Below are 14,644 nucleotides of genomic sequence, written 5' to 3'. Positions count from 1 at the left end.
GATTCTCAACAATGTGCCTCCACGTCAGCTAGCTGTCAATCATACCACAGATAGATCTCAGCCATTTGTACTGATGAAGCCCCATAATGCTGTGTGGATTATGCAAAGCACTGAGGCTTTCCAGGCTTAAGGGCTGAACCTCGCTGTCACGCCATGCTGAAGGCGCAGCGGTTCAATGTTGTGCACACTTATGAACAATAGTAAACACGCTATTATTCTGCAGGAAGCTTTCTTAACCAGTAAGATTATCATATATGAATACCTTGCAGATGAAATGAATAGGAGTGCAATGGTAGGCCTTTCTGGCCTTCTTGTCTAGCACCCTCCAGCTGTGTGCATTCTTGCTCAGCTATATTTATGAGGACCAATTTGAGTTTGTTTTTTTTTGTGAAATTTCCCCCCTTTTCTCCCCAATTGCACTTGGCCAATTACCCCGCTCTGCCACGCCGTCCCGGTCACTGCTCCACCCCCTCTGCCGATCCGGAGAAGGGCTGCCGCATGCCTCCTCCGATACATGCGGAGTCGCCAGCCGCTTCTTTTCACCTGACAATGAGGAGTTTCACCAGGGGGACGTAGCGTGTGGGAGGATCACGCTATTCCCCCCAAGTTCTCCCTCCTCCCCCTGAACAGGTGCCCCGACCAACCAGAAGAGGCGCTAGTGCAGCGACCAGGACACGTACCCACATCCGGCTTCCCACTTGCAGACACGGCCAATTGTGTCTGTAGGGACGCCCGACCAAGCCGGGAGGTAACACGGGGATTCGAACCGGCAATCCCCATGTTGGTAGGCAATGGAATGGACCACTACGCTACCTGGACGCCCGGCAATTTGAGTTTTTAGCATAAGAGTGAGGACGTTTTGGCTGGTCCTCACTCTTCTTCCAGCATCTATTTCAGGGTTAGGATCTGGTTTTAGGATTAATGTTAGAATTAGGCATGTAGTTCTGAGTCATTGTGGTCAATGAGGGTCATTACAGGCACAGACAAATATGTGTGTGTGTGTGTGTGTGTGTGTGTGTGTTTGTGTGAATGAGAGACTAAGAGATGTACATATCAAAAGAAAGAACAAAGGTGCAAGGAGACAAAGGTGACAGGAAAACACAAATTAACTCGAGACAAATGAGCAGCAGATGAGCTGGGAGAGAGGTGGAGGTGCAGAGGCAGGATGGAGGACACGATGAGCGTGTGTGGCGGCATAAATGCTCCCAGCTCTTCTGAGCATGCGGACCATTACAGTGGTGACAGCTAAACTTTTACAGATGTGCCGAGGCTCAACAAGCTTCATCATTCACGGGCATTTCCTGTCTACTGCCCCCAATTAAAACACAGCTGTCACCGGGGCTACTACTGGGCCACGCAGTATGGGAACTCGCCCGATGTAGAGAGGACGCATTGTGAAAAACGAAAACAAAGCCACAGGAAATGACTGGCAGGGAAAAGTGAATGGCTTCTGCACATTTCTGCTCAACAATGTGCCACATCATTCCATGTCGAATTGACAAACGGCCAAATTTGAATTGATACTTGCTGTAGTGATTGGCGGCGAATCCCTGACTCAAATGTAGATTTTAAGGCTAGCGGACACCAACAGGCCGACGTTTAGAGGCAACTACTCGAGCTGGGTCCTCTTTCCTGATGTCGGTTGCATTTGTTTACTTCCTTAACTACATGTGCTCCAAACAAACTTTCATGGCACTTATTAATATTTTGGAAACACAGCATGCCAGAGAAGCAGACTCGACTTTCCAGGCCTATAAAATGGTTCTTTTTAGATTCCATCGCTACTTTCCCCCCCCACACGAGGGGGAAGCTGGATTGGAAAAAGTTGAGGTTTGCATAAATTCAGCTGCAGCACACGATCCTTAAGAGCACGAACCCTGTAGGTGTTCGCCATTATGTCAGACCTGTGGCCCGTTTGGACTCTGTTACATCACGCCGAGCCGATACGGTCGAGAGGACGGCCATTACTCACCCTCCAACACAGGATTGGACTGCAGCAGCTGCTCCTTGACCTTGTTCACCTCCTGGCCCTTCCCACACACCGCAGCCACATACGACATCACCAGCTTACTGGCCTCTGGATATCATGAACATACACACACACACAAACACAAACACACACACACACACATTAGCTGAAATGTCTGTGCTAGACATGACTAAGAAACTAAGTGTGACATACGCACACATCCAACTCCCCACCCCGAAAACTCCCCCTTACATCATTCCCCCAGAGCGCCATTTGGGCATTGAGAAAATCTGGGGCCGGGAGCAGCGAGGCCCCGTTTCACACACTCCCATGTTTAGTTAGATGGTGACCATTATTGCATCAATTTATCATCATCATCACCACCATCAAGATTACCAACTTCAGTGGGAACCGAGACGCAAATGAGAACCCAGGCCTCATTTTTAGCTCCAAATGAAATCATCCCCCTTTCACCAAGTCTCCCTTTTCATTTTAGGGCCAAAGCCAGCTCGAAAGGCTCCGATGGAATCCGGTAGATTTTTATGCATATTACTCAAAAATGTTTGAGAAAAAGGAAATGTAAATTTTTTTTGGCTTTGCTGATGTGAATCGGAAAAGTAACATGGGCTCATGGGATATTTGTGCTGGCCTGGCCAAAGTAATATGCTTTGCAGGGAGACTAATGATATTTGGAGTATGTCCACTGTGCAGTGAGATGATAGAGGTTCAGATCTGATGATGTTTGAGATGTGCCAAGGCAGGACACATAAATGGTGGACAGTAGCTGCTGGCACAGACTGCAGATGAGCCCAGTGAGGCAACAAGTTCAGACAATAGCCCGGTTTCTTTTTGGGTTGCATTAGGCAGGGGGAAGTCAAGCATAGCAGCTGTAGATTCATAAAATAAAGTATTAAGAGTAAGGGCAGCACGGTGGCGCAGTGGTTGGCGCGATCACCTCACAGTAAGAAGGTCCTGGGTTTGAACCCCGGGGTAGTCCAACCTGGGGGGGGGGGGTCGTCCTGGGTTGTCCTCTGTGTGGAGTTTGCATGTTCTCCCTGTGTCTGCATGGGTTTCCTCCGGGTGCTCCGGTTTCCTCCCACAGTCCAAAGACATGTAGGTCAGGTGAATCGGCCGCACTAAATTGTCCCTAGGTGTGAATGTGGGTGTGTCAGCCCTGTGATGGCCTGGCGGCCTGTCCAGAGTGTCCCCCCCGCCTGCCGCCCAATGACTGCTGGGATAGGCTCCAGCATCCCCGAGACCCTGAGAGCAGGATAAGCGGTTTGGATAATGGATGGATGGCTGTATTCGAGTGATAAGAAAAAAGATCATGTGGACAATTTTGAAACAGTACACATAGTATGACTTGCTGCGTTATCCCGAAGGGGGGCACCGTCATCTGCTAACATTCTTATAATTCTGTTTGATGGGGAGCAGTGACAGATCACAGCCGGACAAAACAGTACCAGACAGGAGCAAAACATTAGTGCCGATGGCTCCTTACCAGACAGGTGCACCTCTTTAACCAGATCCATTCACCTGACAAGAACATCCAGATCTACATTCAGCCCAGTGCCCTGACGGACTGGTTTCCTTTGTGCGCTTTAAATCTGAGAAGTTACTGCACGAAGGAAGAAAAAAAATAGTAGTCAACTTGTTGCAGCCTTGTGAATCCTAGTCATCCGTCCATAATCCAAGCCGCTTATCCTGCTCTCAGGGTCGCTGGAGCCCATCCCAGCAGTCATTGGGCAGCAGGCAGGGAGACACCTTGGACAGGCCACCAGGCCATCACAGGGCCGAATCCTAGTCATATACTGTTGTAATGACCCATATTTGTACATCAGTGTATGGGTCAGTAAAAACAGCCTGTATTATAAATTGGGGGCCATTGTAATAGTCGTTTAGAACTGGGGTTGTCAAACTATGGTTTGTCTACTGTAAGCTGTCACAGGATCTCCACACATTGTCCTGAGTGGAAAAAAAAATAAAACGCACATCGTTTTACGATCAAATATGTCTAAGTAAGAAACATGTTGAGTTGATGCAAATAATGCCATGATTTAATTGTCCTCCAAACTATCACCAAATTAATATCAAAGCGACCTGCCTTGCTTGTTACTCTTGAGCATTAGTAGGCCATGAAGAGTGAAAAGAGATATACCGCACTGACGAACAATATGATAGGATTTACAGACAATATGAGAGGATTGTTAATTATTTCACTTTTTGACAGCAGCAAATGAGAATTTGCTTATTTTTAACTGTGCAAAATATTTGGTGGGTCCCATTCTAAAAGGGATCACCACAGGTGGGTTACAGCATGATCATGTTTGGGAAGCCAAGGTGCAGAGCATGGTTTCTCAACCCAGTCCTCAAGGAACCCCTATCCTGCATATTTTCTTTGCAACCCTGAATAGGTACCTGTTTGTAGTTATTCAACCAATCAGCAATGAATTTTGTCAGATGTTGCACACCTTGCATAATTAAGTGCTGCGAGATGATTGGTCGAGTAAGTACAAGCAGGGCTACCTATGCAGGGTTACAATGAAAATCTGCAGGATAGGGGTTCCTTGAGGACTGGGTTGAGAAACACTGGTGTAGAGCATGGTTTCGTAACACTATTGGCAAATTGCTGCTACGTTTCCGTTATCAGTGTTCCAGGTGCAAGCTTATGTTAAAGTAACAATATCCAACATTCAAAAAGAAGTATCTGTTAAGTTACGTACCTATCTTTCACCGAAAGAGCTGGCACAATGACGATTCAGCTTGCGGGCCAGTGACGGAAGCCCTTGCATTTTCAGTACTATGAAGAAATGAAAATCTGTGCGTCTGTGGCAACACTCCTGCAAAACATCCTGAGCGTCGCCACAGTGAGGTGGTTTTCCATCCCCCAGCACTGGGTGGTCCACCAGAGGACAGGCGGAACAGACGCTCTGTGATGTTGTGGTGTACAAACTGGTTACTGATTTCCAAAATGGCGCCTGGGCAGTACAAGCCAAAAAAGAACCCAACCAGAGTCTTTGAGATTGCCACTTCCATCAGGAGCTACACTGGTTGTGTGTACTTTTTAACTATCCAGTACTCACCAACTCAGCTGGTTACACCTTGAACTACACTGAAAAGATGCTGGTTCCTGTAGTAACCTTTCACGACCTTTATAATAAAGAATCCAATGAACTGACAACGGAACCATGAACAAATCAAGGTGCTATACATTACTTGAAAAGACTTCCAACCCTTTGCTTTCTTTCTCCACTTTACTTTGTGGTATAAGAGCTTATGACTTTCTCTCTTATCATTCTGTAAAGAACTTGCATCTGCCTCCCAAAAATCCTGTCCTCTGCTAACAAAAAGGGCTTTCACCAGTCACCCAACACTACCAATTGAGCAGAACAAGCAGCCAGGTAATTCAATGCTCTAGAGCTTCTGTACTGCATGCGAGCTTTATCTGGGACTTGACCTCAATATTAAAAAACAAAAGCACAGGGTACAAATGGACCAGGTGCGTGAAGACAGCTAGCCCTTACATTTATTCCATTTGCTCCTCTTGGTCCAGCCCACAAGTGTTCCTTAAAGTTTCGAAATTGGCAAACGTAGAGCATGACATTAGAATGGTTCACACCATTAGGTTAGCTAATAGAAATGCAGAGAGGTATACTATATCAAACACAGAAATGAGGCTGGGGCCGTGTTCTTCTATAACTATCTAATGTCCTATTCGCCCACGACTAGTATTACCTGGGGACCTTTAGTAATTTGTAAAAATTGCAGCGGTCATCTGTGATCTTAATCCCACACCAATCGGCCATGTCCATAATTTGTCAAGTAAAAATTCCAGCACAAATTGCCTACCATATTTCGGCAAACACAGAGGTAATCTGATAATTAGTCACAAGCGATTCGCCATGTCAGTAATTTGGGGTTGTTGTTTTTTTTAAGCAAGGTTTTTTGTTTCCTCCGCACTTTATTCTACCTCTTTTTGGTCCAGAATTAGGAGGCCGTTGTGCTTATAAATGAAAGTTTTGATGGTATTTTGGGTGCAAATTAGGGAGGCTCATGTCGGTACACAGCATGGAGACCCATGCGCAGAAAGATGTAGCTAACTTAAGTTTACTTCTATTATAGAGCCGACTGTACAACCGCAAACCAGAAGGAATGGGAAGACTTTCAAAAAGGGAGTGGGGGACCTGGAATTTCTAAAGTGTCTCTCTAAGGAGATGAAATGAAGTGTGTTATTCCCTGGTGCAACATTAAACCAGATCAAACATTGTATTGTGTACTCCACTGCAGTAATCTCATGGACACTACATACAGCCTTCAGCATAGCCACATAAATCAAATGCCAGCATTCTCCAATGAGGCAGCAGTTTGTAAAGACAGGCGAACATAAATCGTTATGCATGGATATTACTTGTGGTGTACCCCAGGGGTCGGTTTTAGGTCCAAAACTGTTCTTCTGCACTTAAATGATATATACAAGAAATCAAACATATTGAAATGTGTTGTATTTGCGGATGACATGAATATTTTGTTCCGGTGAGAATTTACAGCAGCTTTTGGAGGTGACCACAATAGAAATGGGGGGAAAAAATACAAAATATAGGGATGATGACAAGTTGTGTTAACCATCTAAGTTTTATCTATCTCTAAACATGTCTTATTACATTTTTTTTTCTGTGACACTGAGTGGATAGTTGGGTTGTATGTAGCAGTGAGATCTGTTTATTCTTGGTACATGACATTAGGATGTTTTTCTTTTTCTTCTCTTTTTTCTCTTATTATCCTTGTTCACAGTAGTTGACTTTGTATTGAGCAGCACAACTTGCATTGAATGTGAACTATACAGTGCAGTGGGAATTAGGTTTGTAATGTATAGTAGCTGAATTAACTTAAGAGTAGGTGAGAAGAGGTAGGAAATAAATAAGTGTATACTTCCTCCTCCTCCAACATGTAACAAATAATCTGATGCATATGGAGATTTGTTTGCCGAGTTTGATGTGTGGATTTGTTGATCACTTCAGATTATTGGCAATGGCTTATCTGTATGCTATCTATCCTGCTTATTTACATGTTCGAAATAAATCATCACCATAAGAAAGAAATGGCTCTACCTTTTCACTCAGAGGGGAATCGAGGCTCATTATGAGCTGCTTACGTCAAAGTTTTGAAGCTTTCTATTGAGCAAAGTGGACGAACAATTGTGGACCACTACAGGACCAAATCGAATCACTGTGATGTCCAAGCGACTGTTTCCCATAATTTGGATGGGGATTTGACTCGCCATGTAGTTCAGCTTCTTATGGCTCATTTTGGTGAGAGCCCAGATGGACTGGTGATTCTTGCTGAAATGACTATTGATCAGTGATTGTCTAATGATTCTTGTGATTGTACACATACTATAACATTATTTTGTTCTACTTTCTCTCAACTTTTCAGGTGTCTGCCACATACAGCAACATTGAGAGAAGGTTTATTCTACCGGGCCAGTCCTCAGCTCATTTTGGTCAGTATAATGACAATGAGGTAAATATAGAAAGAGGTTGTGCGATTCCATGTCCATCACTGTAATGAAATGTCCTACTGAAAAAAAAACCCAAAACATTAATTGTATTCTTTTTTCAAAATTTTCCCCTTTTTTTCTCCCCAATTTTACCTGGCCAACTGCCCCACTCTTCCGAGCCATCCCAGTCACTGCTCCACCCCCTCTGCCAATCCAGGGAGGGCTGTAGACTACCACATACCTCCTCCGAAACATGTGGAGTCGCCAGCCACTTCTTTTCACCTGACAGCGAGGAGTTTTGCCAGGAGCACATAGCATGTGGATCACACTACTCCCTCCAGTCCCCCCCCCCCCGAACAGGCGCCCCGACGACCAGAGGAGGCGCTAGTGCAGTGACCAGGACACATACCCACATCCGGCTTCCTACCCGCAGACACGGCCAATTGTGTCTGTAGGGACACCTGACCAAGCCAGAGGTAACACGGAGATTCAAACTGGTGAGCCCTGTGTTGGCAGACAACGGTATAGACCGACATGCCACCCGAACACTCCAATTGTATTTTTAATTAAGATACATTTGGCTTAACTGAAACTGAAATTACTGCAATAGAGTTTAAAAGGGGGGAGTCTCCAGTTCCAGAAGTATTTTCAGCCCTTGTACAGTCCCATGTGACAATCCAGGCAACCACCTTTCTTCCCGTTTTTGAGAAACATTACAGTCATCAATCAAAATGGTGTCAGATGCCACAGGACAACTTTGCACTCCATAACCTCTTATTTTGCCTGTTTAAGTCAATCCTTGTGTGAAAATCTGAAGTGTTGCTGTGGTGTTATTCTATTATCAAGTACACAGAGAGCCATGAAACCGAAATCAAATTCCATTTTGTATGTGCAAACCCCCATGGGCAATAAACATGATTCTGATTCATAGGAAATGGGCCCATGACAAACAGTTAGCGGATGGATGATCGGCATCGAAGGGCACGTGGTCTGTGAGGGCATTCAGCCAACCTTTGTGTCAGGACTTGCTGCACTGCCGGTGTTCAACATTTTCATCCTCCGGCATCAAGACCAGGCCTCCAAAACACGGGAATTCATCCAAAGGTAAGTATTACTGCTGCAAATGACACACGTAATATACCGAGCTCAGCGGTATTGTATGTGATGGTGCTGATGGTTAAGATAATTTAGTGGATGACGGGAGGAGGAGGAGGAGTTCCCACTCCATATTGGCCAATATCAAGGCAACAATCAACACCTCAAAGTGCCAAATAGAAAAAACACACACACGCACAAAAAAAAAAAAAAAATCACACCCAAACAGAGCATGTTCAAAACAGGAATCCAGTTGTGTGGAACTTCAGGTTCCTCACAGAAAACACCAGGTCATCCTGTCATTAATCTGTGGGACTGGAAGGGGATTAAAGTGCTGGACTGGAAGCACAGAGTAGTCCTCCAAATTCAGACCTCTTGGTTAAAGGGAGTCAAGTGTGCGGATCCAGAAATGTTCTTTATTTGTGCCCGTGACGGGGAGTTATCTTCTCAATTCCAAGATAAAATAATTCAGAAAGGTTGTGATTTAGTTACTTGAATTATTTTATGGGCCTTATTTGTCTGGCTGGTAATAAACTTGTAATAACTTACAGCAATATTTTATTGAATGTGTATTCTCTTGTGCTTTCTACTTTTCTTTTCTTTTTTTAATTTGTGGGGATTTATAGGAATTAAATGCAAAAGTAGCAGATTTCATTACCCTTGTAAATAAACAGTAACATGCAGGCATATACTGTAACATTACCGTAAAACCCAGTTACCCTACTCACATATACTGTACTCAAAATATACGGTAATATACTGTTAAGATAAATTACAATAGATGCACTGTAAAATAATAAAACAAGATAATTAATAATGATTGCCACTTTGCCATTGTTATGCTGAACTTATTTTGACCTTAGCACCACTTCCCTTATTGGGAGTTGAGAACACCGTTGAAGCTCTTTAGACTTAGGGACTTATTGAGATGTAAGGCGGTGCTGCTGGGTACTCTGCTATCTGCCTTTATCACTTTATGCACGCCAAATAAACCGGTAAGTTCAGTGTCTAGGTGAAGTTTCAAGTACAAACACGACACGGTGTTCCCAAAACAAACCCGGTTTACGGCTAGCTTGTGAGGGAGATCAAGTGATCTAAAGCCATGTTAGATCTCATCTTGCCCTTATAAAGTCTTCTCTGTACTTGAAGCACAGTTATTCAGAACTGGAAACAAAAACAGCTAGCTGTACCACCCCCCCGTCCCGCTTTTCTCCCCAACTGTATCCATGTGGAGTCGCCAGCAGCTTCTTTTCACCTGACAGTGAGGTGTTTCACCAGGAGGATGTAGCGCATGGGAGTATCACGATACCCCCCCCGAACAGGCACCCGACCGACCAGAGGAGGCGCTAGTGCAGTGACCAGAACACACCCACATTCAGACGCGGTCAATTGTGTCTGTAGGGATGTTCTGACCAAGCCGGAGGTAACACAGGGATTCGAACCCACGAAACCCGTGTTGGTAGGCAATGCAATAGACTGCTATGCTACCCGGACACCCGATCTAGCTGTACACTTTTAGCCCCCGTGGTCCCATGAACAAACCGTTATGTTAATCAGCTCATACTGGGCTTTCCTAAAATGTGTTTTGTAGAAATGGAGAAATAATGCCATGTTGCTTACCAGTTTTCCCTGCACCGCTCTCCCCTGTGATGAGGATGCACTGGTCCTTGTCCTGGTCCCTGAGTGAACGGTAGGCTTCATCTGCCAACGCATAGCTGGGACACAAAGGGACATGTAAGAGGACATTGGTATTTTTCCAGCACTTTCTTTTTTCTTTTTTAATCAGGCAAATACATCTGCAGAGAAACACAAGACAGAACATTTTTCCAACATGTGCGTTGCTTTGCTGGCATTGCACTTCCTTTAAAAAAAAAAACACCCAACATTGTTTGGGTTTTCCCGTCTACAAGAGCACACTCTTCAACATAGGCCTACGTGAATGTTGAATGCATAAATCAGGTGTAAAACAAGCCCAAGTGACTCAATTCATTTTTCAGGACATCCTCAATTTTCTTGGCTATTTTGGGCTCGGGCAGTGACGGGAAAGTAAAGGCTCAGATAGATGCCATATTGTTGTGCCAGGCCACATAGTGATGAGCCTAATCAATAGCATGTGGTCTTCTGGAAACTAGGTTGCCTGTGTGAGACAGCCACTAGGCTGCTGGAGCGACTTGGCTTTCTTTATTTAGCCCCACTGGCTAGTCTGCATCTGGAGTCTGGCTCTGACTAAGTATTGACCATTTCCTGCTAAAATCTCCTGAAATTGTCCCGGGGAGAACTTTTTCAGTGAACAGCAAAACAATAAAAATAAATAGTACAATTACGAATTAAGACTAAATACTACAATTTCAACCTTCGCAGTTTAACTTATGTTTCACCAGTCTCTCAAATTCTAAATGCATTACAGCAATTAAGCATTATATTCTAAAAATTGTACATGAAAATTTATTAAAATGTAAAAATAACACTCCCGTATCTTGTATTGAATGGTAAAAAAGGTGCTTGTTAAAAAAAATGAAATCCATTGTTGCATAAACTCCAGGGACGGCAACACAATGACAATGTAGGACAGATTACAGCAGTCTCACGAGTGCATTTCCTAACAATGAATAATTTTTCATCGCCGTGTTGTGTTATGGTGGCTTGGAAGAGGTGGGAAGAGTGTCGAGAGTTGTATTACCAAGTCATTTTACAAAGGGTACAATATCCTTCGGATTTGTTGTGAAAACCATGGAGCAGGAACTCGACGGAGTGATTTTAGGGCACCAGCTTTTTACGGTTCCCACTTGACATGCCGACAGACATCTGCCATGTTTCTAAAATCTTGTGATTCGACCTTCTACTCCAGCAGTTCACGAGACTTCAAATTGGCCCTCTAGATCTCCCACTTTCCTCCCAGCTTGTGCTTTTCAACATCCATTACTCAGGAATTTTTTCCAAAGCCACCACTAATAATAGCTGTGATTATAGGGAAATGTTGCATGTAGTTTCCCTCTTTTCCCCTTGATAGTCAACACCCCCCCTCTGTGCCCCGAAACAAACAGCAATAGGTTGATAGGAGATAGAGCCGCGTTCGGCATCTCCTGCAAGATACCCAGATTGACATAAGACTATGACAGCAAGCAGCAGCCCTGCTTTAAAGCGTCCTTGAGCAACTCGCCGGATATCTCCCACCTCCAAAGGGTACTGACCTTACAGTCGCTTCCCTGTGAAAAGAGGATTTGGGGGATCAATACGGTTCAAATGTCATTACTAGTTCTTCTAAACTCCTAAATCATCAAAAGACACTAAATTATCAAGTAGAGATCCTAAATCTTATTAGTCCTCATCAGTATGGGGTTAACATACTGTAGTTAGGGGTCATTTGAGACTTATGAGAACAGCGTCTATAAGGGTCTAATCCAGCCTAATTCCTTGCATGAATGGCAACGGGCGGAGCGCTGTCATTAAAGAATTGAGTGAAACGGGAGCTACGAAACCCTGATGGCTAAAGATTCGCACAGGAATGTTCACAGTCACTGGTCTCGTATAGCTTCACTTAACATGGGAAAAATCCCCAAATATTGAGGGTTGGGCAAGTATCAACTTTGCCTAATTTTGCAGCGACAACAGCTGCAGTCAAATCAAGCACACGGCATGATGGGATATGGTGTCATGCTCTGGTTGTATGTTCTATTTGATGCGATATTATGTCTCGAAACCAACCAAATCTATTTCACTTGGCTGATAGCAAGTCAATAAAATGTGGCCAAAGAGCATAAACTTGGAAAGTATAAAGGCGTAAAGCCAAACACTCATTGACCCCTGAAATGGAAAGTGGTTGATTGCTAGTAAACAGCAATTAAAGAGCAGGGGCAACAGAGATTCATAGCCAGATGAAAGCATTCCAGCCACAGTGTAAAGTCGGTACTCAGTCTGGCATATGGGGCGTTAGGCTCTGTTCAGCCACACGTTTTCAGGACTAGACTGTACAGCTCAGCCCAGTCCATTCTGCACAGTTTCATTCAGTCTAAACGTAAACACTCAAACCTCCCTGATGTAATTCTGCACACTTGTGAAGTAACACGAAACCGTGTTCCTCCTACATGTGTGCAATCAGAGCTGCAGCCCTTGCCACCCAGCAATTTATCCCTGTCCCAACCCCACCTTTACCCCAGCCCATTTCCAACCCACTACACCCTAGCACTCTTTTCAAGCCCAATCCCAGTCCTCTGCTGTCCCAGCCATGGTCCCCTGCCCACTGCCTTTATGTGGTGCAGATGGGCCAGGGGACATTACGTCATTACTGAAAAGTGCAGGGCAGCACAGCAGATGTCTGCTTTGTGAAAACAGCCCCGCCGTCTGACATGATCCTGACAATGAGCAAACCATCACACAATTATCTTGCCCCCAGGGAAGTGCCGGAGGCTGAGGGGTGGGGGTGGTAGTGGCAGGGGAGGGGTTAGAGATGGGAGGAGAGGGAGGTCCTTTTCCCAGTTACCAGCTTTTGGCTTGAGCAAATAACCACGTCCACGCCCTCACTACCCAAATCATATGGCTGTGAATGACAGTCATGGAAGTGCCAGTGGGTAAAAACAGGGGTCCAACACAGCAGGAGCAACGACTTAAGTCTTGTGTTTCCCCTTATGTTTACAAAATATTAAAAAAAGCTCACTAAATTTAAACCAAAATCCTGACGTTTTTCATTATATTATACACAATCTGCTACAAAGGGGAGGAATAAAAATAGAAAGAGAAGTAGAAAATAGAATTTGGCATAATGATCTACATTACTGTCACAGGATTACATACAAATTGAGATTTTTAAAGCACTGCAAGCAGCAAATGGATGCTCCATTTCACCAATGTGGAAAACCAAAGCAATGACAAAACACCAAGAGGTCATCAAAGGTAGAAACAGTCTCCTATGGGGTCTTCAGTGTTCGAGAGAACACAATTAACAAGAGCAGCACACACCCTCTCCCATACACACACAGAATATATCCCTTTACATATACAATCAAACTACAGTTAACATGTAGTGTCTCACATAGACACACCAGAAGATTACACACCGGTTATTTAGCGACACCTGTTACACCCCTAACCAGCCCAGATGTGGAGGATGGAAGAGAGTAGGGTGGAGTGGTGGGTTAGTATATCGGCCTTGAGCTGGGAAGGGTGGTGAGGAAGGCCGATAGAAAACCCCAAGCCTTTCGACCAGGACTGGAGCGACACACCCCCATCACACCAGCCAGCAGGCTGTAATTTGGACTTGCACGTGGCCGTGGCAAACGTGAAGCCGCAATTCCGTGAGGTAAGTGTCAGAAAATAGTCCTTGTAAGGCCTTTCTGCTTCTGACCTCAAGTAACAGGGGCAGGGAAGCAAATTAATGGTCTGCAGACTACGTGGTCTGCATCCACACGGGCGAGATGCTTTGATAGCAGACACAGCGCATTCTGAAGATTTGATTTAGGTCCTAATGATTTTAAAATAATGCAAGGGCTGGAGTTCAGCCCACCCAGCAACAGGTTAAGTTGGGAACTTTCTGGTACCGCTGTGAGCAATAGCTTCTTGCTAAAATGGAGAAGAAGGGAGGAAAACATTTGCCCTAAAAATGGATCAATGCTGTCCCTGTAGTTTGGTGCTAATGTCAGCCAACCTCTGGGGCGCTACTCTGTGTGTGTTTGTGTGTGTGGAGCGTTTGGGCTCCACAGTAGCCTGTGATCTCAGTGTGAGCCGACTTCTCCAGGGGCAGATCTCAGGACATCCGCCTGGCGCGCTGACGGCTTAGTCCAGGAAGCAACTCTTTCCTGCTGCCATAGGACCAGGTGGCAGGAGCAGACATGTTCACGTGGGTCATTGGTCAGAGAAGTACAGTGGGAAGGAAAACGTATTACCATAGTGAATCAGTGTTCTAAATAGCTTCAAGTGCACACGCACGCACACACACACACACACACACAGCCTGGGATTTTGTTCCAACACATGTGGCCCATGTGTGCATGACACTGACAGTGTACTGCTACAAATAATGCTGAGGGGGAAGTTTGGTCAGCAAACGTTACAAGACAGCTGAAAATATCTTTCACAAAGATGTAATA

General features: G+C 44.8%; 1 protein-coding gene across 4 annotated transcripts in view; it reads right to left on the bottom strand.

The window, feature by feature from the left end:
* Positions 1 to 14,644, bottom strand: part of myo1b (myosin IB) — an 86,992-nt gene that overhangs the window by 36,885 nt on the left and 35,463 nt on the right. For all 4 annotated transcript variants that reach the window (XM_056288844.1, XM_056288845.1, XM_056288846.1 and 1 more), the window contains 2 exons: positions 10,182 to 10,276; positions 1,973 to 2,077 (listed from right to left, as the gene is read on the bottom strand). In XM_056288844.1, coding sequence (XP_056144819.1) covers positions 1,973 to 2,077; positions 10,182 to 10,276 — 200 coding nt within the window. The remainder of the gene's footprint in view (positions 1 to 1,972; positions 2,078 to 10,181; positions 10,277 to 14,644) is intronic.

Source organism: Lampris incognitus, chromosome 11, assembly GCF_029633865.1.
Source record: "Lampris incognitus isolate fLamInc1 chromosome 11, fLamInc1.hap2, whole genome shotgun sequence".
NCBI classification, from domain to species: Eukaryota; Metazoa; Chordata; class Actinopteri; order Lampriformes; family Lampridae; genus Lampris; species Lampris incognitus.
The sequence above is the reverse complement of the archived record's forward strand: the minus strand, read 5'-3'. Positions and strand labels throughout refer to the sequence as shown.